Source organism: Opisthocomus hoazin, chromosome 5 (assembly GCF_030867145.1).
Source record: "Opisthocomus hoazin isolate bOpiHoa1 chromosome 5, bOpiHoa1.hap1, whole genome shotgun sequence".
Lineage (NCBI taxonomy): Eukaryota > Metazoa > Chordata > Aves > Opisthocomiformes > Opisthocomidae > Opisthocomus > Opisthocomus hoazin.
Window position 1 is genome coordinate 81,249,260 of NC_134418.1, and position 27,114 is coordinate 81,276,373.

At 43.7% G+C, this 27,114-nt stretch overlaps 1 protein-coding gene across 1 annotated transcript in view; it reads left to right on the forward strand.

The window, feature by feature from the left end:
* MTUS1 (microtubule associated scaffold protein 1) overlaps positions 1 to 27,114 on the forward strand; it is a 130,874-nt gene that overhangs the window by 19,797 nt on the left and 83,963 nt on the right. The window contains exons 2-3 of the mRNA XM_075421908.1: positions 13,387 to 15,617; positions 17,752 to 17,947. Of these exons, the coding sequence (XP_075278023.1) occupies positions 13,563 to 15,617; positions 17,752 to 17,947 (2,251 nt within the window). The 5' untranslated portion in view covers positions 13,387 to 13,562. The remainder of the gene's footprint in view (positions 1 to 13,386; positions 15,618 to 17,751; positions 17,948 to 27,114) is intronic.

The following is a 27,114-nucleotide window of genomic DNA, read 5'->3' on the forward strand; positions in this document are numbered from 1 at the left end:
ATACTAGACCTAGTATTTTCTCATTGTAGAATATAAATGAATTACCCTTTATATCAAAGAATAAGACAGAGATAAGCATCTGATTCCTCAAGTTATCCTAACAGTAAGCTCCGATGTGTTATTGCACTAAATCTGTGGCTATGATAAGACTTGTGATTGCTTTGTCAGATAGCCTTTAAAATGTATTTTTCCATTGTGTGGTCTTTTAAGCGAACATAGAGGTACCTGACATAAATAAACGTGAACACTGAGGTTTATTCAATTTTATTTCAGCTAGTGCTGAGCAGGCTTGTTACAGTAAGCACAGTAGGGTAGTGCTGTGTCTTGTGTGCAGTCCATTCTGTGCAAAATAATTGAACCGTGCTTTAGTGTGATAGGATGGAGATGTAAAAATTGGCTGCTAATTTGCTGAAACAGATCAGAGTTGCACAGGAGAAGGCACTGGTGGCTGCAGTGATTCCTGTGTTATTAAAGATTACTCTGCTTAAACCAAAACACACCCTCCAGCTTGCTGGTATGTGAATGTCGCTTTATTCCCCAGGTCTAAGGCTTTTTCAGTGGAGTCTCGGGGAAGCTCTGAAATATATTGGCGATAACAAGCATTCTCAAATAGCATCCTGAATGCTTTTTCTCTGCTACAGCGTGTGCTTCGGCGGGGTTTGGTTTGTATTACCACCTGAGACGTGTAAACACAGTCTCCTTGTAGTCCATGGAACTATTGGTTTGTATACCTAAAATAGTTGTTAGGAATGAGTGTAGTTTGTAGCACTTAGAGTTGTTAGTTGGCAACTTTTAATTTGAACTGTGGACGGGAGTAATGACAACCCCCAAATTCTCAATCTGGATATGCAGACTTGGAATTCCAAGGGCCAACGGGCACAAACTGAAGCAGAGGAAGTTCCAGCTGAACATGAGGAAGAACTTCTTCACTCTGAGGGTGACGGAGCCCTGGAACAGGCTGCCCAGGGAGGTTGTGGAGTCTCCTTCTCTGGAGATATTCCAGACCGGCCTGGACAAGGTCCTGTGCAGCCTGCTGTAGGTGACCCTGCTTCGGCAGGGGGGTTGGACTGGGTGACCCACAGAGGTCCCTTCCAACCCCGACCATTCTATGATTCTGTGACAATGTGGAGAAACACAGACCAGATTCTGTGCACCTGAAGACAGGGGTGGGTGGTAAACTGGTAAGACTTAAAACCCATAGAAACTGGGAGCTTAAGCAGACAGTTGTTCTTGCTTCTGCCTTGGGTGAGGAGAGGAAGATTGCCCGAAACAATTCAGGGCACTTTAATATTAAGAAAATGGTTACTTTTGCTGCCTTTCACACCTGCTGTTCTCTGTAATACAGTGATTTGTGAAGGAAATGGTCAAAGGACTCAGTGTAACAAGTTTGGTTGATAAGGAATGCTGGATTGTCTGACACACAACTGGATTTTTAGACCGATATGTGTGCCTCAGTAGAAGCTGTTTACCTGTCATGGGATCAGCTGAGAATATATATTTTTCTCATTTCGGCTTTAAGAAAAATCAGAGACCACCTCAAGATTTTGACTCAGACCTTCTTTATAGATGCAAGAAATGTGGCCCAAGGAAGTTTATTACATCCAGTGCATTCCTAGATCTATTTTGATGGAACGCTGTTCCTCTCTGTTTTTTTCAGAAAACTTTTTGGACGTTTTTAAGGCTAGCCACCAAATACTGCTTTGCAACCCTGAAGGCTTAGGTGTAGATGGACTTGCCAGAGAACAGAAGTGAGTGGTTTCCAGGTGCTGATCCCTTCCACCCCTGCTTCTTGTGAGGCATTTTCCTCAGGAGAAAGTTCCTAATGCAGCATTAATTTCTTGCAGTTGCCATTTGTGAGCAATATACTGCCCAAATGACTCGTGAAAATGCCTCTGGTGTTTTCTCTGAGCCAAGTTAAAAACAGAACCCCAGTGCTGGATTTGAAGGGAAACATCAAGGAGAAAGCGGTCTCCTTTTCCAGGAACATCCCCCAGTACCTGGTGAAGGAAGGAGAGACCGCTCTAATAAATACTCTAAAATTAGAGACGTGAAAATGAGAGATCTGGGGTTCAGAGGTCTGGTGTGGATTCTTCTGGATGGTCTTCTCTGCTCCTTTTTTCCTTAGCACTCAGCAGTTAGGGTTATGTATTTTCCTACCAGGAGAAACTTCATGACTTTTCCCCCTATTTATTTTCTTGGATTACTCAGCACTGGGTGTGTGTTTGTGGTTTGGAGTTGTTCTATTTTGTTGTTTGTTTGGTTTTTTTTTTTTTTCCCCTCCCTCTGCGTAGGCAACCCTTCTCAATTCAGGCTTCTCTGGCATTCTGGGATTTCATGCACCAGAGAATCTGTATCAACAAACTGCGTTCAGAGTCCTGATTGAGCAGGACACGAGGATCCTTGTTTGCACTGTGAGTTGGTGGATTTATAGATGGAAATCTAGAAACTGCAGCATTGGTAACACGTTTTGGTGAACTTGGTGCTGATAGATGAAATTGGATGAGATGCAGAGGGATCTGGACAGACTGGATCGATGGGCCGAGGCCAACTGTATGAGGTTCAACAAGGCCAAGTGCTGGCTCCTGCATTTGGGTCACACCAACCCCATGCAACGCTACAGGCTTGGGGAGGACTGGCTGGAAAGCTGCCTGGTGGAAAAGGATCTGAGGATGTTGGTTGGCAGCCGGCTGAACATGAGCCAGCAGTGTGCCCAGGTGGCCGAGCAGGCCAACGGCATCCTGGCTTGGATCAGGAATGGTGTGGCCGGCAGGAGTAGGGCAGTGATCTTGCCACTGTACTCAGCACTGGTGAGGCTGCACCTGGAGTACTGTGTTCAGTTCTGGGCCCCTCACTACAAGAAGGACACTGAGGTGCTGGAGCATGTCCAGAGAAGGGCAACGAGGCTGGTGAGGGGTCTGGAGAACAAGTCTTGCGAGGAGTGGCTGAGGGAGCTGGGGCTGTTTAGTCTGGAGAAGAGGAGGCTGAGGGGAGCCCTTATCACTCTCTACAGCTACCTGAAAGGAGGGTGTAGTGAAGTGGGTGTTGGTCTCTTCTCCCAGGTAACTAGCGATAGGACGAGAGGAAATGGCCTCAAGTTGCATTGGGGGAGCTTTAGATTGGATATTAGGAAACATTTCTTTACTGAGAGAGTGGTCAGGCATTGGAACAGGCTGCCCATGGAGTTGGTGGAGTCCCCATCCCTGGAGGTGTTTAAAAAACTTGTAGATGTGGCTCTTCGGGATATGGTTTAGCAGGCATGGTGGGGTTGGGTGGATGGTTGGACTTCATGATCTTAGAAGTCTTTTCCAACCTATGATTATATGGTTCTATGAAACAATTCTGTTATGCAAATTTAAACTTACTGAGATTGATTTGGAAAAAAAAGTTCGTCACCTTTCACAGAACAGTATTCAGTTGTGCAAGTTCAATCAACTTTTATTAGGTAGTCAAGCAACTTTTTTTGTTTGTTTTTCAGCAGCGTTTCTTCCTCGTTCCCCCCAGCTTATGCTATGCACAGCCCAAATACCTGTCCGAATGCAAGAATTGTTTTCTTCCTGCTTTAAGCTGAAACACCGAAGGCGGCGTTGCTTATCCATGTCCCAAACTGACATCAACGTTACAAAGTTACTCGAGTACACTTGTTTGTTTTAGTCCTGCTTAGGAGTTTTCTATCCGCGTTGCAGAGTGGTGTAATCCTTGCTGTATGAAATGCTGGTGTTTCTGACTGGATTCTGATATGGATGATAGTTTTGTGGCTTTCTGTGCTGTTAAGTGACTGACTGACCCAGCAGCTGCCATTTGGTGTTGGTACTTACCAGAACTAAATAATCAAGGTCTGTGACCAACATAAATCCAGAAATAATATTCTGTCTCTGTTGCCCTCTTAATGATGGATGTGTATTATGTCATGTGAGGATGGGGCCAAACTCTTTCCAGTGGTGCCCAGTGACAGGACAAGGGGCAACAGGCACAAACTGAAGCAGAGGAAGTTCCGTCTGAACATGAGGAAGAACTTCTTCCCTCTGAGGGTGACGGAGCCCTGGCACAGGCTGCCCAGGGAGGTTGTGGAGTCTCCTTCTCTGGAGATATTCCAGACCGGCCTGGACAAGGTCCTGTGCAGCCTGCTGTAGGTGACCCTGCTTCGGCAGGGGGTTGGACTAGATGACCCACAGAGGTCCCTTCCAACCCCGACCATTCTGTGAACAGCCCAGAAAACACAGCTTTGGACAAATTTCTGCGTCCTGGTGATCTCTACAGTTTAGAGCAGGGGAAGCTTCAAGTTTTGACCATAAGAATATAAAGGCATCTTAGAGACTGTGTTGATTTGCTTTTTCAGGTAAATTAATCAGGTAATAGATTTGTTACACAGCATAATCCACTAGAGCTAAACAATACTGCTGTGCTTACTGAACCTTGCTTCGCTACAGGTGATGTTGAGAGTACTCCAGATGCTCTGTAAACTAGTTCACATTGTATGTTGGTGTTAAATATAGCCAGCTTCTCAGTTTTAAGTGAAGATCTGAAAGGACACGCAATGCGTGGGAACAGAGTCGTCTTTCTGCGGCCTTAACTACCCCAGTGCCATCAACACAGCGCTGTAGTGGTGGGAATACTGACAATGTCAGCTACGTGTTGTGTAGCACTTGTGCTAGAGCTGGGGGCACAGATGCTTTGTGAAATAGTTCAGGAACACGAAGAGTTTGAGGTCGGTACAGAACCTTAAGCAGTCTCAGTGTGTGCTGCCTAGCCCACTGTGGTATGTTTGCTTGGCGTTAAAACATGATTGTAAAGGCAAGTATTTAATGCAGGAGTTATTTTGGTGGTAATGGTTAAAGCCATCTCTGCTCTGACTTGCCAAATGAATAACTAAGTTATGGCTCATCGTTAGGAAACGAGAACTAATTTCCACACACCCCCTTCCCCCCCCCCCCCCCGTCGGTTATGACTGGCATTTTAGCCACCATCTTTGCAGCACGGTGCTGCTTCTGCAGAGTATTTCTGCCACTTTTGTACTTGCTGTTTTGTGAAAGCTTTGTACTTGTCAGTCAAGAGGATATTAGCAGCAGACAAGAAGTCTTCATTTAATTAAACATCCGTAGCCATAATATGCAGAGGGTATTTTAAAACAAAATTTAAAAAACCCAAAAAACAACACAAACAGAAAACCCAAAAAAGACCAACAGCAAACCTTCCTCCCCCTGCATTGTCTTGAGAATCCAAGGTGTAATTGCCATTCTGCACTGCTTCCCTGTGTAGTTGCCTCTGCACAGGATTTGACTTCAGCCAGATTGAGGAATATGGGGCAAGTTGAGGAGTGGCAGCTCCGTAAAAGAGCAGGAATGTGTAATGGAGAGAGAAAGGTTGCTGAGGGGCCTGACCAGTTAGTTCAGAACCGGTCAGCCCAACTTCTACTTTGGATGTTTGAAGTTTCTTCAAAGGAAGATGGGGAGCAAGGGTGCTGATGGCTGAAGTTTCCTTAAAGAATGAGAAATGATGATAAAGAATGTATGATGGGAGGCTTCAGGAAGACTGTTAGATACCTGAAGACTATCTTGAAACTTGAGGACGTTCTTGAAGAGCACAAACCCTGTTTGCTGGACTTTAGTTTCACTTATTTGCTGTATGCGAGTGTCTGGGCAGACCTAGCATGAATTCACAAAGCATTTTAGTTCTTCATAATCTTTTGCCACCTTTCTTCCTGCACTGATAATGTTTCAGTCTTAGAGGGAAAATACCTGTGATTAATCCTGGCTCACTGTTCGCAACTTGAAGATACCAAAACATATAAAGGTACCCTTTAAATGGTAGCAGTGGAGACAATCAGTTTAGCTGAATTCCAGGAAACGGAGGAGGTGACCAATATTTGTAACCCCTATCTAGTCAAAGAACTTGAACACTGATTAGGATTGTTGAACGTAGGGCGCTGACAGTCTCAGTCTTGTTTATGCACCGCTAGTCAATCAAGTCTTTCAAAAAGAACTTGAACCTTGACCTTCCAAGGAGGTGCCATAATAAATGTGCTAATGTGGTTTTTTTTTTTCCTGAGTTCTAGCTCCTTACTTTCATTTGGACCTGAAAGTTTATCCTTCCTTGTACAAGAACATATGCTTCTGCTAAACAACTTAGCTGTGATAAAATAGCAAAAGAAAAAAAAAAGCAAACCCCAAAGCATCTTCCTGAGAAGCTGATAATGAATTTAACCAGGAGGTGATAACTTAATGTCATACTTAAAGGTTCCTTAAGAGTAACAGGCTGAATATTGATCTCATGCAAAACAACTCACAGCCTTTGTTTATGATACCAATGGATAAATGAATGATAAGCAAGTGTACGACTGACCACGTGCGCACTTGTGGACGGCACCACCCGTTGAAAGCCCCGTGACTAGTCTGTGCCACTCTAAGCAATTAATGCCGTCTTAAGGAAGCTACGAATGAGAGCCTGATCAAGTCGTAAGAGCGCTGGGATGTCCAAGCGAGAGGCTCGTTGGTGTTCTCATCTGCGCGTTCAAATAGGCAGCTTTGGTTTTGTTTGGTCATGCGCTTAATCTCAAGCAATAAAGTGCGCTTGCTTGCTTGTGCTGTCGTAATAGCATTTGTCACTGCCTTGTGTGTGCTTATCTCTGTTATTTCCCTGAGTTTTGCCTTCTCAGTTGCTGTAAAACCCAGTGGAGGAAAGGCACGTGCGTTTGCAGAGCTTCTGGTCTAGGGGGTTGCATCTCCAAATCCCAAAACACCAGATGCCATTTCTACACGCTGTTTTCAAGTATCTTGGTTGTCTCACTAAAAGATGGACTTAATTTACTTTTAAGAAAAGTCACTGGACCCATCTTCTGCTGCTGAATACAGAGTTCTCCCGGAACTTACTTTACAATGAAAATCAGAGGTTGGCAATTATTAAAGGAAGAAAAATTGCGTTGTCAAGACACTATAAATCCATTGGAATGTCTGAGTGTATCATGTGCTTACAAATGATGCTCTGAACTTCAAGATGGAGGCAACAGCCTAGCATCCTTGAAGACAGGCCAACGAGGTTGGCCAGAGTTTCTGAACAATGAAGTAGATAAGGACTCTTCATCTTAGGAAAGCAGTGACTATGGGCAAGGAAAAGAAGGGTCCGAAAGCAGTTGAAGCTTTCTGCTGAACTGGTGCTCTGAGGACTGAATCCGCAGAGGCTGTGAGTGTGGGGAAGGCGCTAGTGTTGCTGTCTTTGTTAGACAGCCATTTGGTCACTAGTAGGAGCAAGCTACCTCGGGTAGATGTACCCAGTAGCATGAGCAGTCGTATGTTTTGGGGTTGTCTGATGGTTCTGCGCCGTGGTTTGAACGTCTTACAGAAAGTCAGCACGTCTCGCACAACCTCAGGATGTCTGGTGTCTGCAGCTATGTGCTCAATTGCCTGTCCACTTTGCTTCTGCCATGCCTTAGTGCCAGGATTTGACTGCTTAAAAGTCATGCTCCATGGTTACTATCACTTGTATGTTACGCTGGTGCTTCAGTCTTGAAGCAGGCTGGCAAATGGTTGAGTGGGAGGCAAAACCTGATGGTTTGTGCCCGTGAAGGTGTTGCTACTCCTTTAGTCAAATGTGCTGGCATGATTGCTTGCAAATGTCACTTGTGCGTTATTTCTGCTTACCATAGCAAGTGTCTCACACTGGTTTTGATTTTTGAAATGGCTTTGAGTAGAGCATACAGATGTCACTTAGCTACCCTGTGGGGGTGTTTTTGTTACAAACACAGCACGCTCACAGTGCCAGCGCTGATGATGCTGTGTCTCCTTAAGCAAGCGATGCCATTAGCATACGAGCACTTCATATAATTTACTTCTAGGAGTATGTTGTAATGTTACAAATGTTTGGGTGAAATTGTTTTAGGAGCTTAACTCATCCTCTCTGCTAGTATTTGGGTTAACTTGGCAACAGGCTAGTTTGCATCAGGGTGTGACGTTGTGTTCTGTCTGAACAGGAGGAAGAACTTCTTCCCTCTGAGGGTGACGGAGCCCTGGCACAGGCTGCCCAGGGAGGTTGTGGAGTCTCCTTCTCTGGAGATATTCCAGACCGGCCTGGACAAGGTCCTGTGCAGCCTGCTGTAGGTGACCCTGCTTCAGCCGGGGAGTTGGACTGAATGACCCTCAGAGGTCCCTTCCAACCCCCAACATTCTGTGGTGTTCTGTGGTGTTCTGTGGTGTTCTGTGGTGTTCTGTGGTGTTCTGTGGTGTTCTGTGGTGTTCTGTGGTGTTCTGTGGTGTTCTGTGGTGTTCTGTGGTGTTCTGTGGTGTTCTGTGGTGTTCTGTGGTGTTCTGTGGTGTTCTGTTCTGTGGTTCTGTGGTTCCGTTACTGAGGCTGCACAGGGAGCTCTGAAATTGCGATCCTGTGCAAGTGCAGCGTTATCTGAAATTATGTGTTTTCTCGGTGCTTTCTGATGGGACACATGTGAGCAGCCCTGGACAGAGCGTGCTCTGGATGCCTGATCACTGCCGGCTCCCTGGGTGCTGCTATCCCTGCCTTCACACGTGTGCGCTGGAAAAGTCAGACTTGTGGGATCTTGTGCAGGTAAACCGGTTGTAGTGTAATGCGTTGACATACGAAATGCCTTAAGTAACCATTTGACTTTGGTGACTGTGGTAATCGTGACCTTGCTGTATGGTTTTCTGCTGAAATACAGGTGCTGACAGTGCATTTGGTTGGGTATCAAGGCCTGCTCAGTTGGTGAGGGCAGTTCTAGCCTGCGTTCCCGCATGGCTGGGCACGCGCTCGCCTTTCGGATTTATCCCCTGCCCTCTTCGTACGGCCCGCACAAATGTAGCTGGTGGGCTGGAGTAGATGCCGTGTGATAGGGTGGGTGGAGGACTGAGTTCCATCTGGAGTACCAGGAAAAGCGTGAATTATTACTGTCTGTGTTGTGACACTAATGCAAAGTGACTTGCCTTGTAGTAATTTGTGAACTTGTAGCTTGAATTTTCCGTAGTAATAGATTTGTTTCTTGTTCCTGTTGACCCAGCAGTGAACGAGTCACTGTGTGCTGTGAAAGGGCAGAGGGACCCACCCCCGGACACCCCTCGTGGGTCAGCAGGAGTGCCAGGACCCTGCTCTGAGCCCGGCTCTGTGGGGTGCAGTGGGTTTCTCCTGGATCTGGGGCTGCCGGCAGCCGACTGCTTCTGCTTGTGGGAGAAGCTGCTCGCCGAGCTCCTTTCCCTTTTTTCCAAAGTGATGCTGCTGGTACCCAAAGCTCTTATATCTGTTAGGAAGGGGAAAACTTAGAGCTCTGTTAACTAAAATTTTTTTTTTGTGATGTGTGAGCACTTAAAGTAGACAACTGACATTTGGCAAGTTGAGCTTTGCTGAAGGCGCAGACCGGCTGAGCTCTACGGCGCTGCGCTGCGGGGTGTTGCGGAGGCCAGATGTACATAATGCTTGTTTATGCATAAAGCAAGTTTATTAGTGGTGTTTAGTTTAGAGAATTCCCTGAGTGGCTAGGTGCCAGGAACAGTGTATTCTTGGGAAGGAATGTTCTCGGGAAGAGCGAGTGATGTGTCTGTGTATCTGCTCCTGACCACTCCTACGGAGGAGATGCTGACTGAGATTCATTTTTCATTAGCCTCCTATGGCAGGTCTGAAATCTGAAGAATTTCTCATCAACAGGAAGACTTGTCATAAGCTGATGAGCATATTAATACCTGCAGAGTTATAGAATGTCGATTTTTTTTTTTTTTTTTTTTTTGAGGATTAATGTTAATCTATATTAACAGATTTTTATACACTGCAGTTAATCCTTAGAAATGCCTCACTTTTTATGCAGGACACTTCTGGGACTCTAAACATGGATATGAAGCTATATTTGAAGCTGGTTTAGTTGCTCATGGAAGTACTGATGACTCAAGTGAAAATTTGCTTTAAAAATAGTTGAATCAGTGGTTTATTTCTGTAAATTCTCTGGTTAAGTGAAAGTCCAGAGCACTAAGTGAGCAGACTTCTATACGTAGATGTACACATTCGTATACGCAACTTTCAGGCACTTCCTCGTTTGGCTACTCCATCTCAAAGCTACTTTTATTTTTCTTGGAGCTTCTTCAGCATTGACTGGATCAAGGTTTACATAGGTGCCTGTGTTTCAAATTTTGGCATTATTAGCGATGCATACTTGAAGCTAACGTGTCATTCTTTACATTCCTGGGATCACAGTCTTGCGAAGTCTTGACATATTGGAGTAGTTCCCTGTTTTCTGTAGTGAGAGGGCTCTTGAAAGGGAAAGGCTGCTGGCTGGATCTGAGCTAATGCCGAATCAAAATGGAATCTTCACTTTTGATTGCATGACAAGGTGAGCAAGCTGCGTTATGGGCTAGTCTCCAGACAAGCAGAAACTAGTTGTAGTATGTGAAAACAACAGTAAAAACAAGCTTTGCAAATACTTTTCAGCAGTTGATTCTGTGATTGACTTAAACCAATGGAAAATTATTCAGGACAGGTTCTTACCCGACCTCCAGTGAAGACATTTTTTGGAATAACTCTTGAATCTTCCTCACATTTCCTAATAGAAGATGAAAATAAGGATACAAAAATTGTTCATGCTTCCATGGGGACTGAATAATAGTCCACAGGGGAAGGATCTAGACCAGCCTTAAGGAACCAGGAGATCTTAAGCTATGTCAAGCCATTTCATCTGGGTGGGAGGAAGGGGAGAGGGCAGAGGAGGGTGCTGTCTGATCTTGGTAGCTTGCTGTTTCCTTATTCTGCCGTCTTTTTATCCTCGGTCTGAGACAGAAGCTGCTCTGTGTTTGGTCCACAGTGAGCACGCAAATTCCTGCAGTTCTAGAACGGCCTGAATTTGAGCACTGCTTTTGTGCTCAAAACTGTTTACAGGCCCTACAGCCTGTCTGGAAAGCTTTATACTTTTCATTGGTATGAAAAAGGATTTATTTTGAATGTAGTTATTCAAGCTATGTCTCCAGCTGAAGAAAACAAGGTTTAAGGAAAAGTCAGTGTTTTGAATGATGCATTCTTGCTTTTAGTAACTTACTTTTCACTACTTTGTGCTGGCTTTATTTTATACTTTCTGAAGTATTTGTTGATAAGAGTTTGTTTTCTTTCCCCTGCTGTGGTTTCCAAAATGGCTTACATGGTTCCCGTGAGGATTTAAATTTCTTTAGTTAGAGAACAAATCAAACGTTGCTTCTCTTGTTGTGGCAAACTTGTTTCTCAAAGCAGTCATTGATTCCTGTACAAAAGCATAATCAGGGAATTATTCTTCAGTGTGCCTAATCAACATCAGGATAGTGGAAATCTCCCATTATTATTATGTTTTTCTCAACTTGTAGGCTGCTTGACCTGTCTCAGTGTATTGTAACCAGTATTGTCATCCTAGTTGAGACGGTTGATAGTGCAGATCAGATATTCTCTGTTTTTCTGTTCGCTCTGGACTTTTAGTCTGTAAGGGCTCTGCTACTCATTGTGGTTAACTTACAGTCAAATAATTTCAGACTTTAATACAATTCTCATACTAGTGTGCATTATTCTGTCTATCCTGTGTCCTTAATCCTGGTGTTCATGTCCTGCTGCTTTCTTCCCAGATTTCAAATATATCATTTTATTAGTATTCTCACCTTAGGACACCACCTCTGGTGTCTACATTTTAGTTAAACGCCATTGACCTATTTGTCTGTGGTTTCTGATGTCGAGCGTCCTCCTCCTTCCCGCTCTTTGACTGGAGAGCAGAGTCTCACTCCAGATGCGTGATGGTGTTCAACACCTGCCCAGTTTCCCTGTTCTTCAGTTGGGAAGCTGACCTTTGTCAATGAACGCATCTTCAGGCCATTCCCTTGTTGGATCCAGTGAACTCTGTCCCTCCCATTTAGACTTTATTGCTCTGAAAGTGACCCTTCTTCCCCGTCAGATCCCCCGACCCCACTGCAATTGTATCTTATAAATCTGAAGTTCTTCCTACCTCTAGTCTCATTTCTGGTCCTAGGAGCCTTTCTTAGGGACTTGTGCTACAGAGGTCATCCAGCTGCTTTGGGTGGTTTGGATCTTCTTTCATGTCCTTGTGGTTTTGATACCTGGGTGCAGTCTTTGTGCTTGCTAGGAACTTGTCCTTATACCTTGCGAGGGCTCTTGTTTAGTCTTTTGTTTGTTTTTCCCTCCACTCCATCTCTATCCATCCCCCATCCTGCTTCGGTAGGGTTTTGGGTGAGGGATATGTGGCTCTGCTCTGCTGGAGAGGACACTGGGATTTTTTTCCCCACTTGGCTAATCTTGTGTTGTCTTTGTGGAAGATGGAGGCTGTTGCTATGTAGGGAATTGCTCTCCAGTGACTCTGAAGGGGTCCCATGTGCCTGTTGGCTACCCCAGCAGCACTAGAGAAGTGTACCAGTGTAACCCCAGAGCTGATCATGAGCCTCCCCAGCTTCTGTTTGTTTCAGCTCGGATGTCTTAAGACAACTCTCTGAAGATCTCGAGCTACCTCTGCTGTGCATGGCTTCCTCGAAAGGCAGGAAAAAGGCCTTCAGCGCAGAGGAGAACTGCTGTCTGGGGTGGTTACTGCTCTTTGTTACGTGCATCAAGAGATGAGCACTGAAGTGTCTTCGCTGGGATTCTTAGTGTTCTCCTATGTTGCTGCTCTGGTGTCCTAGTCCTGAGTTTATACCACAGCACTTCATCATTATTGTAATTTAGATCTCTCTTAATTACCTGTCTTCCTGCAAACTTGTACATAAGAACATACGCGTGACCAGACACAGTCAGACTGAAGATCCAGCTGACACTGTGTCCTGTCTCTAGCAGTAACCAGGGCTAAACACTGAGTGAAGAGTATAAGAGCAGGATGAGCATGTAGCGATTCTTCCACAGAGTTCTCCTGGCTGCTTACAGCTTGTAACCGAGAGCTTCTGGAGTCAGTTCGGTATTCAGTTTTGGACAGACTTTTCTCACATGGCTCTTACCTGCTTGTGTTTGAGCCTCTGTAAGCTTTTGACTTCCAAGCACCCTCAGTAAGAAGCTTCATAGCTTGGACTATGCACGGTGTGAGGAACCATTTTGGGTACGTGCCTACTGGAAGAGGGAAGAATGGTGGTTCGTCCTTTTAATGTTGAGGAGCCAATTCTTTTGGGTTGTTTGCTTGTGTGGAAGCCAAGCAAGCCAGGTGTCTGAGAATGCAACCCTAAAGTCATGCTTGATTGCAACTCACCAAAGGGTTCAGAAATTGCTTAGCAGTCAGGGGAGTGGAAGTGACTTGTGAAGGCAAACATGCATGGATGGCATTGTTGCAAAAGCCTGATTTCCTTAAGGAAGTTGGTCAAAATTGCTGCACTTGTTTCAAAGACTAATAGCTTAAGAATGGTTACTGTGTTAAAATCCTGGTTTGGCTAATTGTTTTTCATTTCTTTTTAATTCCAGAACTTTTGAATCCTCTTGGGAAATGTAAGAACAAAGAAATACTTTTAAAATATATTTCAGGACAGTTGATCCATTCCAGGGAAAAGCTGTTTTTCCTGCAAAGTTCAGAAGAATCTACATTCTCTGGGATTTTAAAGAAGTATAAAATGAGAATAGTTTAAAATTTAGCCTTCAAAATGAATGTTGAAAAGTCAGATGACAAAGCAAAGAATGGCTTGAAGTCTTCCTTACTTATAAGGGATGAAAATGGAAATAACTACGCGTGTGGCAGAGCTACGCCTTCTTCAAAGAGCTGTGCCACCAAGACACATTGTAGTTCAACTGACCAAAGTATGGTGACTGAGCACGAAGATGAAACGGTTCTTGAAACGAGAAGTGACTTCAGAAGTATTCTTTTAAAACAGCAGTGTCTTGAAGCACTTAATCTGCAGGAGACACCTGGTAAATACAACTGCGCAGGAGCTCTGCTGGGAGATGCAGATGCTGCATGCAAGTCTTCTGTGACTGAGCAGACTTGTGTGTATCCTTTGAACTGTGACCTGAAAGAAACGACAAACTTACTGAAAGGTGATGTTGCTACGGCAAAAATGCAAAATCAGAGCACCAAACAATCAGTGCCTTACAGTCAGGCTGACTCTAAATGTGTATTACCTCTTCCTGCTTCAGAGCAGATCACGCAGCCCCTGGCAAAGGACAGGGCACGAGGCCGTCTGAGCCCGTTGGATGTGACTCACGTTATAGGTGAATCTCTGGGAACTGATCAAAATGATGACATGCATCTGAGGGAAACGCCAGTCTCTTCTGAAGTATGTACAAGAGAGGAACTCAACAGAACCAGCTCAGAAAGAAGACCTGACTTCTCCTATACGATAATGGCTTCAGAAAGCCCAGATGCCTATTCAGAACTTGAAGTGTATCATCCTGCCTCTGGAGGTGTCAAACGCTATGTTAAAAACACTAATGAGACTGATAAAGCATTACAGGAAACAGAAGCACAGCATGTAAAACTAGCTGCTGGATGTATAGATCCTTATAGGCAAGATGCATTATCACCATACATTAATATTAATGAAGACGACCAAGTGAAATCCTTGCAGGATACCCCTGACCTTGATGCAACTGGGAATTTCAATGCTGAAACATGCATGGATATTCCTGTAAATAACGTGCACCTTCTCCCAGTAAATAAAATGGATGGAGAACAAGTATCAAAGGAAAGCGGTGAACCCTTAACCAAAGAACAAAGTAGCTCTGGAAATGCTGCTCCTCAGGATATGCACAACGCCCCTTTCATACCTTGCAGTGTACCAAAATTAAAGAGGACTGTTATGCCCGACCTGAAATGTGAAGCAACTTTTGTGGTCTTCAGTCCTATGGCTGATGAAAGAGATTCTGCTCTGTGTACTTCAACCCCTAAAGAACAATCGAAAAATACAACTTTCTGTGTTTCGACTTTGACAGAACTTGGCGGCAAGTCTCCTAAACTAAGACGAAACGAGGCATTTGTAGGAGGGCACAACAGAAGGCCTTTGCTTAAAGCTAGTTCAGGTCAAACTGCCGGAAAACCAGCGGCCAGGTCTCCTACTGTGTCAACAATAACCAAAGCGAAGAAGTCGGAGATTGTTAGTTTTCCCAAACCTAATTTCAAAAATGTTAAGCCAAAGGTTATGTCTAGGCCCGTGCTACAGTCAAGAGACAGCGCAGCCTTAAAACAGTCTCCCCAGTCTCCCCAGCTACTGGCTGGCTCCTCGTCTTCGCTGGCTGCTTACCCAAGGCAATTGTCCCCCTCTGTGAAACTGCTGAAAAAGAAAATAGATCTAGGAAAGGATACTAAAGTGGAATCGCCTGTGAAGAAGCCCCATAAGCTGCATCTCAGCAAACAGCTCTTCGCGAGCCCGGTCATACGTGCCACAACGCATCCCAGGAGCGCTTCCCACAAGGCTTCAAAGACACCCGCGTCGAAGCAGGATCCAGAAGACGCTGGCAGAGCAAGCTCTACCCACTCGGCGTGCTCCTCGGTTCCTGCTATGCTTCCAACGGGCGCCGAAAGCTCGGAGGAGATGCTGAACGATAAAATGGAAAGTTCAAACTCCTTAATGCAGCCCTGCGCTCAAAACATCTGTCCGCCTGGAGGTGAAAAAGAGCAGAACAGCAACATGGGAATTCTTCTGGAAGCAGCCTTGTCAAAAGATGTGGCAAATGAGACGTTTGACCTGCGCTCTGCTCCTTTGGTAAGATTTTTTTCTTTGCATACTTAATTATACATTTTATACTTTTGGAAGAAAGGAATTCTGCATTGCACAGTGCAGAATGGAAGCTGTGGATACAAATGTAACGGTAGTGTTGATTTCCCAGGTGAAATCTCTCCCTAATAAAGGGAGCAGAGAGATGCCGTTTTGCAAACTGATTGCACATGACCTCGAGCATGATTTAGTGTCTTCAGGCTTTATCTTTTTCCATCGTATAAAAAAATTTTTGGTGAGGTCTTTTTAAGACAATGCGGTTGGTAAGGTTTCTAATAAAAGCAAACAAGCCTGAATTCAGTCAAACTAGTAAAATTGCATAGCAGAACTTGGTGAGGCTTTTCTAAATACCGCTTTTAATATGCGCTTTTATCAAGATAATTCTAGTGGTACTGTAACTTTAAATAGGCATTAGGGATAAACTGCTGTTTGCAGTATTTTCTTTCAAAGCATGCTTTAGAACTGAATTACACTTTTAAAAATTTACTTAGAAATTATACGTGTATTAACAATAATATTAAGTCACACAAACCCCGAAGACCAAGTTGGTCAAGCGTATTATTTTTAACACCTTAATTGAACTGTCTGCTTTGACTAATTTGGGAGTTTGTTTAGTCGAAGTAGAACGGGGACTCATTAGAATAGCGAAGAGTAGCCGGGAAATATTCCTCATGCGGAGGGCATACACCTGGCTTTGGGCAGTCGGCCAGCGGGAAGGTGCAGACTTCCTGGCCGGGAGGTATGCGTGCGCCGCCTGGTCGGGAAATACTGTCGGACGAGTCAGCTGCCTGTCAGGAGAAACGTGCTGCTTTCAAACACTCGCAAAGAAGGTTGGAAGCAAAGGAACAGGGCGGGGGGGGGGGAAAGGAAGAGCCTCGGGGTTGGGTCGCCTGAGATCTGGGGAGGTGTGGTAGGGACGTGGAGTTGGAGTCTTGATGCTCTGTGGAGTCCTGCCTGTTGTTCATGTGTGGGTTCCACAGCTTGTCTGAAGTCGGTGGAGTGGAGGCAGCAGCTGGGACCGGTAAAACTGGTGTTGTCTGGATTTTTGTCAGGCTTTACTGATTTGCCAGAAAAACGCCCGTAAAGCTCAGTATATGGAGGAAGCTACTTCAGGTAAAACAGAAGCAGCTATCCATTTTTGAAATGTTACAGAAGAAATTAATAAATAATACTGTTTATTTACTGTAATAAATAAATTAAATTGAAAACCTAAATTAACATGAAAGCAGGGATGGTCTGCTTTAATCCTAAAGGCTTTCAGAGCTTAGGTTCTGCTTCACTTCTTCCTTTTGGTGCTAAGGGTTGGAGAGAATGCTTTTAATTCACCCTGTCTCCAAGATGGGAACCTTTGTGATAATAACTTGTTCTGCTGCTACCTGGAAAAGCCATAGAGTCATTGCTATAAAATATGCAGTAAAGCTGTCAGCTGGACCAAACTTAGCAAGTGCTCTTCTGAAAAGTACAGATTAGTTTCTGAAAATTAAGATGAGGATTGGAGTCAGTAATGGAAAGTGCATGAATATGACCAAATCGCTGCCTGCATAAACCAGAGCAAGAATTCTATCTGAAAAGTAGAGGAGTGCTACATATGAGCTAGTTATTTTACATCTGTCCTGGTCCACTCCTGTGTGTGTTTTATCTGGCACTTGAACGTGAAAGACTTGTAACCTGTTTCTGTGTGGTAACATAACACCTCGACCAGGAAAGCTATGAGAGGGCTGTGACGTTTCAGGTTGTGCAGGACAAGTAACTTCTTGGTGTAGGAGCTTGTGTCGTTGCTTGGTAAAGAATTCATCTAGAGATCAGGTGCAGTCAAGTGAGTGAGTGGCTTAATGAGAGTTTGGGGAGGAAGAGGAAGAAGCGGTGTAAAATGACCCCTGTAACCTCTTCAGCGTGTTTGTCATTAGCTTCAAACTAGTAGTATTGTGTTGCTGAGGGCCATTCAGGAGATGATTCTTGAGGTTCTGAACAGCAGATGTGGACAATGTGACGGCAAACAGCTAAGCACATCCCTTAGCTGTGCAGTCAGTATTTCATTATGGATGCTGGGCTTCTCACGGTGCTGGTGCGTGTGCTGGTTTTTTTTTTTTCTTTTAATTTTGTTTTTCCTCTTTAAAACCAGATGCCTTCTGTGAAAGATGGGACAACACCAGGGAGAAACACGCCGAAGCAGGGCACAGTCACGCTACGAAGTGCATCGGCTCCCAAGGTTAAAACAGTGCCATCTGTGTTGCCCTTGAAGAGAGGATGTGAAAATAAAACCATCTGCACAGTTAAAGCACCTCCTCACAAAGGATCTGTTCTGTCATCGAGCTCTGGTAAGACAATTTTTCGCTGGAATACCGCCCCACTTCACTAGTTTCTTAAAATTAAGATGTCATATTTAATGTACTTTCTGCCAGAACTTTAGAATGGTACAGAGCTGCATTTTTGGTGTTAAATATGATTCTCTCTGAATTGCAGATTGCTGCTACGGAGGGGGGCAAAGAAGCAGGTTACACCCCAGCACTGTAAAATCTTATCTCATGAGGGATGTGTTTAGGAGGCTGTGCTGCTATTGGAAGAAACAATATTTAAACATTATTATTTATAGTTTGGTTATATAACAGTACGTTGCGGAATTACAACTAAAATTACTCAAAAGATGTAAAAGCGAAGAGGAGAAAGTACAGAGCTCAGGTACAAAGCATTTACAATAAGCAACTGCATGCTGTCCCAACGAGAATGAACCCTTATTTCAGGACATAGCATATTTTGTTCAACCTAGTTTTGGTACAGCTCTATAGTTTCTAGAAAGGGGAGAACATAATTGAAGGAGAGACTACTGCTTGAGCTGCTAATTAAGCTCAGACTGATTAATACTGATACCCTGGTGCCGTAGTGAAGAATACCTGCTTAATAGCCTTCCGACTACGGAGTCTTCGACTCCGGCTTTTCACAGCATCATTTCCAAGGACGGGGGGGAGTGAGTCTCAAAACTGGTCTGTAGGCTGCTGTTTAAATCTTGTGACTGGAAACTACATTCTGTAATTGTCCTGTGGGAATTCAGAAATGCTCATGTAGGTTATAGGCTTTTTTTAAACCAAGTGTGGCAATATAGCTAATGGCAAAGGTAGCCTGGCTATAAATGACTGCACTACAATACACTGTAATTTGGAAAGTGCGCACACCCAGCTATACCCAGTAAAACCTGTTCTTTTTTTAACACACTCAATCTAAGATTGTAAAACAGTCCAAAATACTCCTCTTAATTATACACAGGTGGTGAGGTGTGATAAAAATCTGAATCTGTAGTCCTTTATGGAATTAATCCCTCAAAGTGGATATAGGCTATTCTCTGATGTGATCCTTGCTAACGTGAGGGATTTTCTCAGTGAACCAGGTACCTACCTGTAAGCCACCAATTTTTTGGAAGACTCATCACCCCTCTAAATACCAGTTTAGAGCTTTCCTATCTGTAATTATGGTCTTAGAAGAACTGAGATGGATATAGAGACAGATGTATATTTCTCCTTTAGATTTTTAATCCAGAGTGGATTTATGGTACCGTCACTAGAAATAAATGTGAGCATGGCTGGGTTATATGACTAAAGTCTTCCCTTCATTAAAAAAAAAACAAAAAAAAACCAAATAGATGCAGAAGCACAAGTCATTTGCTGTTGAAATTAAAAACCTTTATTCCCTAAGTTTCTTTAAAGCTGGCTGTCACTCCTTAACTCATCGTATGTTGAAATTACTGTAGTCAGTAGAATATGTTCAAAATTTTTCCTGTTGGAAAAAGGCTGCTGAAGGCAGAAGTATGAAGCAGTACCTCAACTTTTCAAACTCCTTCTATGATCTGATGAGATTGGAGCTTTAATGCTGCCCATGAGAAGAACATTTTTTTCATGCTCTCTCCCCAGCCCTGCTGCTGATGTCCACCTTTCCTAGCGCATCTTACCCTTCATTTTGCTTATACAATGTTTTGGTGCTACAAAGTGGGATTTGATGCATTAAACTCTGTCAGATTAACTTCCCCATCTCTTGCCAAGGGAATTCTTAAACGTGGTTCCTTGCTCCTTCGTAAACATGGTACAGATGCAAATCGGAGGATGGGAGTGTGAGTGGGAGAAGCAAGGATGGCGAAAAGTAGGAGTTACTGATATTGCTACTAAAGCCTCGCTGTATTATGTGACCACACTTTTCAGGTAAAACCCTATCCACTGCTGCTTACTCCACCTGTTTTTAAAGTTTTTGAAGTAAAACTGTGCATAGACTTACTGAGACCAAGCAGCAGTTTGTAAACCAAACCCAGTTACGGGTTTTAGCTGAAGCCTTCCTGTAGGGAATAACTGTTTCTTCCAGTTAAGTCACTTGACTACTTTGGTATTAAACTTGTGCCTTGATGTAATTCCACCAGCGGAGATAAATAACTCGGTAGCTGTGCAGTTGTTTGCTGTCAGGATTTCTCCAGACTGCAGACAGACTAGCTAAATCCAGGATGAAGAGGACTTCTGGAGGTCACCTAGTCCAGCCTCCCTTGCCTGTAACTGGGTCAGCGCTGAATTCAGACTGGGTTATTCAGGCATTTTGCAAGCTGAGTCTCAAAAATGTCCAAATCCGAATGACCTCTTTGCTTCCTGTGGTAGTGACATAAGTGCAGCTAATTCTTGACCAGTTGCTGGCTGTGTTTGGATTGTTGGGCAGGAAGACACACCAGTGTAGCGGGCCCATTAAACACTTGGAACAAGAGAAGTGATGGTGTAGCACTGTGTCCTATGTCACGTGTGTGTTGATGGAGAGAAGCAGGCTGTCTGTCCAAAATGTATGAGTATGTGTATTATTCCCAGAATAATCAATAGCTTGTGAGCAGTGAATTGTGTCATGCACGGGCATTTGGAGTGGGAAAGCAGGAAACTCTTCTACAACCAAGAAATAAAAGAAAAAATTGCCCTGTATAAAACACCAATTATAAGATCCTTGCAACCTGGCAGGAGTTGAGATTTTGATAATTTTTTTTTCACTGGTAAATGTAAACCGTAAGTTTTCAGTGGTAATGCAGTAAGCCAGTAGGAAGCATGGCTTCTAAGGGAATTCCCTGATCCTCTCCCAAACAGAAGACAGAAGAAAGAGAGGGAAAACTCCTATCTCAAGCGTTATATTTTTGTGAGATTATTTGCAGAGCACGTTAAGCTAGACATACTTTTGTATTTATTTCAGAATGGTTGCAGACCGCTGTTCACCAGTACTGGTGTATCTTGGCTGGAACTTGGAAGCTTCTGCGGAATTAGAAATTGATTCTTTACAAGGTGTTTCAATGTACTAAAGTGGTTCGTGACATGGAGAATCCCCATTTCTGCAGCAAATCTAGAAATCAGGTTGCAGTTGCAAGCTAAACAGCACAAAGTGATATCTGTAATTATTTTCTTCCATTCCTCCATATGAGAGTGACCTGTGATCACATACTCATTCTCAAACAAAAATTTTAATTCTGCACAGCTGATTTTTTTTGTGTGCATAGATTTCTGTAGTACTGGAAGGCAGGCAGTATGCATTTCAGTATGTTAGTCTTTCTACTAGTGAAGCCACATATTAGTATTCAGGACACAGAATAAGGTGTTTGAGTTACCTGGTTCTTACTGGGAGGCGTGTGTAATTTTGGAGCCCTGGTCCAGTGCTTTAAACCAGTCCAGAAAAGAAAGCAACTACTGTTTTCATTCCCAGCAAATGCACACAGCCTTCTAATTGGATGTACATAACCACGGTGGAGGAGTAATAGCCTGCTAATAGTTGAGGTATTATGGCTTGGGAAGAGTCATGCCTTTCTCTCGCTTGGAGGGAGGGATGGAAGGGGACTGGAGAAGCCAAGGAGATTTGGTCGTCCCTTGGAATGTCACTCCAGGTTCTCCTACTGTCAGCCTGCCCCTGCAACCACATGCTACCGTGCAGGCAGTTGGACAGCAGCGCTGTGACAGTTCGAGCCACAGGAAACTCTTTGATTTGTGTTTGAACAGCATAAAATAGGGATGTAAGTGGTGTACTTTAGATCTGAAAATGTAAAAGCTCACCACTGCATGTTTGGGGTTTTTTTGGTCTTAGTGCTGACTACAACCTAGCTATAAAGTATGTAAAGGAATGGAGTTTTACCTGCAAGTTAGGATTCCTGATATGTTAATACTTCACCTGCACTTCTGCCTTAAAATAATGCCATGGCTCTCAGTGATTTCCCACTGTATGAAGCTTCATGTTGCTGCTGATGTCTTAGCTATGAGAGCTCTGTCAAGCCTTATGCATAATTGAAACTATTTGGGGAGATGAAAGCATCAAAAATATTATTCCTCTACTTACTGTTAAAGACTTCCAGAAGTTAGTGGAAGTGTTGTAAACCATCTTTGTAACCAAAATGTCTTTCACCATCGGGCAGTTATTTCTGACATATGAGGTGCCATTTTGTCTCCGATTGAAGGCACTGATAACCAAGTAAAGCCCTGTGCTTTACTTACCTTTTCCATAAGTCTAGTCCAGTGGTACTCCCTCTTTTGCTTGCAAGTATTTTCATAGCATGTAACTAGAGTAACGAAAGCTTGGGGAGAGAGAAACTCAACAGTTTGAATTCTGTGCTTTCGTGAAGATGGTTTTGGACAAGTCAGACCTCTTGCTTATGAAAAGTTGATCATACTGAAGGACTTTTCCAGTGTCGTGTGACTAACTGAAGCACGGGAAAAACAATTCCCCATATGCTATAGGGACTACGTTTAAGTTGTATTAAACTACAAAAAGTTTACTGATGCTTTGAAATACTGACTTGCTTGGTAGTTCATAATTGCTAAATTCGTTGTGTTGCATTTTGCCTTGATGTTACACTTAAATGTGCAGTTCGGAGAAGATTCCAAAATTAAAACCAGAACAGGCCGTAATAGGTGAAGACTGTGTTCATTATTGAGTGTTGTTGCTATTTATTGCACATAGATAGGCTTTTGAGATGGAAAATTGAAGCCAAATGGTTCAATGGGTTTTCATATAGCTGTAAACAAATATAAATTTGATAATTCAAGCCATCTTGGTATAGTCTTCCACGATACTAGTGAAGCAGAACCGAAACAGTTTAGTTTCAGTAAGCGTTCCCACAGCCTGGAGTCTATGGTCTGACGCTGAACCAGGAGCTAAACCAAACACGGTTACTGCAAATCACTTGTCAGCTTGGATCATTCCTGCTGTCTACCATGTGACTCTTTAAAGGTGGATCCACGTGCTGCCAAGGGGAAACAAAATATTTTAAAAGGCAGACATAACTTTCAGGTTTTCTGGCCTGAAACCACCAGGACTTTCTCAAAATGAAGAGTTACCTGTAAGGGTATCCATATATTTTCTGATGAACATATCTGTAATACACCAGAGTCTATAAATAAGGATTAAGATTTAATTTCAACCAGTCTTTTTATGCTTCTTGGTTTTTTCTTCTGCAGAACAGCCAGCCTTTTTTTATGGATCCTAAAAGCAGGTTCCTCATACACTAACTTATCCAACATCATTATTTGTCCTTTGCCCCTCAGTCCAGATTACTTGGTCCCATTTTCCCTTTCTTCAGTACATGTGTAATGCTTCATTACGGTAATTAAAGGCTGTGTTAAAAGTGAACTTAAAACTTTGGAGGTGTGGGAAGTAGAAAACCCCATACATGGGTCTCCATGGAACATGAGGTACATCTGTAGTATGACATAAAGCTTGTCTGTCATCCCTCTTTGGTCATCTTCACCCAGAGAGCTCCCCTGCATGGTGACTGTGTTTCTCATAACCAGTTCTCTTTTAATTTGCAGTGTAAAGTGAGGAATAACTTAGCTAATGTATTTGAAGGGACTTTAGTCCCATCGGTTTGTGAGCTTTCAGGAATCAGCATGAGTTGTGAGGGCTTAGGAAGCTCACAGGTCATTCCTTCTGCCTCTTGAAACCTCTGGTTGCTTGAGTTGGGCTTCCCTGGTAACGTTTCCACCCCGCTTTGCCCTCACTCCCTGGCCATCCTCAGCAGGAGCAGCCTGCTGGAAGCTGCCTGGAGCAGCATGTATGTCCTCATGCCAAGCATTGACTTCTAAGCCTGGTGTTGGTCATTCGGGTACAGAAGGGTCAATTCACATTTTGAAGTCAGAAAGGAGCCATAAAATGATGCAGTCTGAATTCAGCGCAGTCAATTTGCTTTTAGCTGTGGCTATATATGCTAACAGGTGTCCAAGTTAAAGGAACTTTCTCTATTTTCTTATGTTGCACTTCGTTCACAAGGAGCTCTCGCCACGGGATAGATACTACTCATGTTTTGCAAGCCTTGGACAGGGTTCAGCATAAAAACACCCATTTGGAATAAATAATTTCCTATTTAATTTTATAAGTCAAATGGACCATGAGAAATGAGTAAAAGCAGAAAGTTATTTTTTTATGAGGTAATGTGGGATCTGTACAATGAACGATTTCACAGCAAGTTGATTGATTTATTGCTGACTTGGTAGCCTTAGGTGTGGTCCTCTGGCTTTTTTGGGGGTAGTGGGACAAGGCCAGGGGGATGGCAGCTTTTGAAGATGAACTTAAAGAATCTTTATTCACCATTCTATGGTATTTCCAGTATTCTGTTGGCTTCCAGAAGGGAGCATTTTGTCCTTCCAGCTTTGTTTCTGGTGCCATTGGTGTCCATACTTAGGGAATTAAGTTTTCACCTGTGTTCCCAGACTCTTTACAGGTGCCTTGTGACTAGCCACATCAGGGTATTAATGTGTTACACGTGTAGCAAGATCATACTTGCAGAGGCTGATAGTAGCAGTCCACAGAGCAATGCTGTCAGAAGTGTGGATGCAGCTATAAGCATATTCTCCTTTAGGAGCGAGGTGTGCACTACTTCCCTGGGGGGAATTTCTTCATACCTAGTCATTTACTTGCAAGGACATGCTGGTGTGTCTTCAAACAACTCTTCACTTGTTCTGGTTAGTTCTGAACTCTCTCAGGGTGGAGGTAAAGCAGGAGAGAAGCAGGAATCCTTGCCTTCCTGAAGAGAGCTGTATTTATGTGTTGCCACAGTGCGGTTCCTTCTTCATGCAAGGAATGCATGAACTGCTGCAATGGAAAACTTGAAATATTTATAGATAACATGGGCATAAAAGCTGCAAACTATCAAAAAAATTCGAAGAGCATAACGTGAAGGGGTGTGTGGTGTGAACAGCTGGACAATACTGAGAAGCACGGTTGGATGTGGCTGGTGGTTTTCTTCTGCCTCAGCTTTCCTTGTAGTACGTTGATGTGACTTGTCCTGTGCCCACTACTCCTCAGTGGATGGAACTTTCCCATAGCTGTGTTAAAGCTCGTGGTTGGCATTGGTTTGCTTCGGTCAGGATGCAAACAGCTTCCAACAGTGTCCTGGCAAAACTGGAGTGGGCAAGCCTTGCCACTGCTGCCTGGGAAGCCGGCGTGGACCTGCCTTCTGCCTGGGGCCATAGGAGAGGACAGCATGACTCTGCGGACGTCTGGTCTCTCATGGGGTGCTCCAGTTCAGCCTACAAAAGGAGAAAACTCAAATTGAGTAAACCCGGCAGGCAGCGTGGTGGCTGACGGCGCTGGAGGTGGGAGAGCAGGCATGCGTCCGGCCCCGGGGCCGGGGAGGAGAAGGGTGGCTTCTGGGTGCCGGGGAGATCACATGCAGCGAGTTGAGCCTGAGGGAGGGCTGGCAAGGGAGGAGTCCCTCTGATCGTGGAAGGGCTTGACTGGGAGGAAGTCTGCCAAATTTCATAACAGGGCCAAATAGGAAGGGAAAAAAAGTGAAATTCAAAGGTAGATGCACATGAATGTCATTCTCTCCCTCTGTGCCCTAACTGAAGACACCCCAATCGCTCTTCTGACAGTGGGAGCATTTGAGAGAATGAAAAGGGTTGGGTTGGTGGTTAACTGCTAATATTTATGATGCTCTGTAGCACTGGTGATCAGTTTTCCAGTTTTAGCCTGAGACTATTGAGTTGCAAGAGGACGAACCCATAAATACCTACCCGCAAGGCCGCTGGCAGCCTGGTTATGTTGTTGGCACTGGTTGCTGCTGGTTCCTTGATACCTGTGCCCGAGAGGAGCACTCTCCTGAGGACTGGAGGTGAATGGGAACAATACTGTGGAGGTCTGCATCAGGTGGCGAATTGGGTCTTGCCTTAATATGTAACCTGTTCTCTGAGCAGCGGTTACGTCCTAAACAAATAAAAATCTAATGTGAATATTTCAAGACCCTGCAGGAACATGTTTATGTTTAGCAGTTGGGGCATTACTAGCAACGTAGCGTAACTGTGTCCTGCCTTTGTACCTTGTTGTGCCTTGGTACCTTCTTGAGTAATTCTGGTAGTGATCTGAGACTTTAAAAGGGAGAGATAACTCGGAAGAGATTATCTGTAGATCTTTGGTAGAGTTATGAAATGTGCTGCAACCACCCTTTATTCCTCGAAGGAACACTGATGTATGTATAGCATAATATAGTATATCTAATATTGTTGAACGGTCAATCAGGCAACCTGGGGAGCTTGCAGCCATTGGAAGTGTATTGCTACTGCTTTACAGTGCTCAAAATAACAACCATAAAGAGCCATAAATGCTCTCACAGCTATGTTAAGATTGCTCTGTTGGAAACAATATCAATGTCCAGTTTATCTTTCCATGATTTACTTGCTCCTTTCAATAGCTGCCAAAACAAGCATGCTTTCTTGAAGGTTTACTCCCTTTGCTTTACAAAGACCTTGTACTGTAGGCTTAGACTGGACTTTTTCATGATATTTAATTTTTTCTTTTAAAGCTACAAAGTTTAGCACTTCTAAAATAGAGCCCTCTGGATTTTTTAAACTTTCAGGAAAAGTCAGAAAAGCATGAGACAAAAGCCCAAAATTCAACTTTGAAGAGATAAGGCAATGAAAGACCAAACCAACTATTACTGTTGGTTTTGGGGTTAAAGAAAAGCAGCAGCAACAAAAACATCCTTCCAAAGACTCTGTTTACACTTAGTCTGCCCTAAGTTTCTGTTGGGGAAAGGCTTCCAACCATCCATGTCGAGGTGTCGTGCAGCTCTGTGAATACCAGCTGCTCTGTGCTTAGTTCTGGATGTGAAATGCGTCCATATTCTTTGAAATGTTGGACAATGAATTTCAGAATTGGTGAACAGATATTCAACTTCACAATCTGCCTGGTGTCAGTGAAGTCCCAAATTCACCACTTCAAGCATACGTTTATTCTTTCAGTTTGAATTTTTTAGGCTCCAGTGCTATTTAGAGGAAGCCTTAATTTATTCTTGACAGCAACCATCTTTAAGGGGTTGTATGGGAGGATGATTATTTAAGGAACAATATGAAACCTGACTTCGGAGCTTCTTGAAAAATGAGCTCTGTTCTTTGCTTATTTCCATTCCAATACAAGAGATACTGTATCATACTTGAAGTAACGTGGTTGTTGCAGAGAGACTTTTTTTCTAAAGAGTTGCCAACTCATTACTTCACTGTAGAGG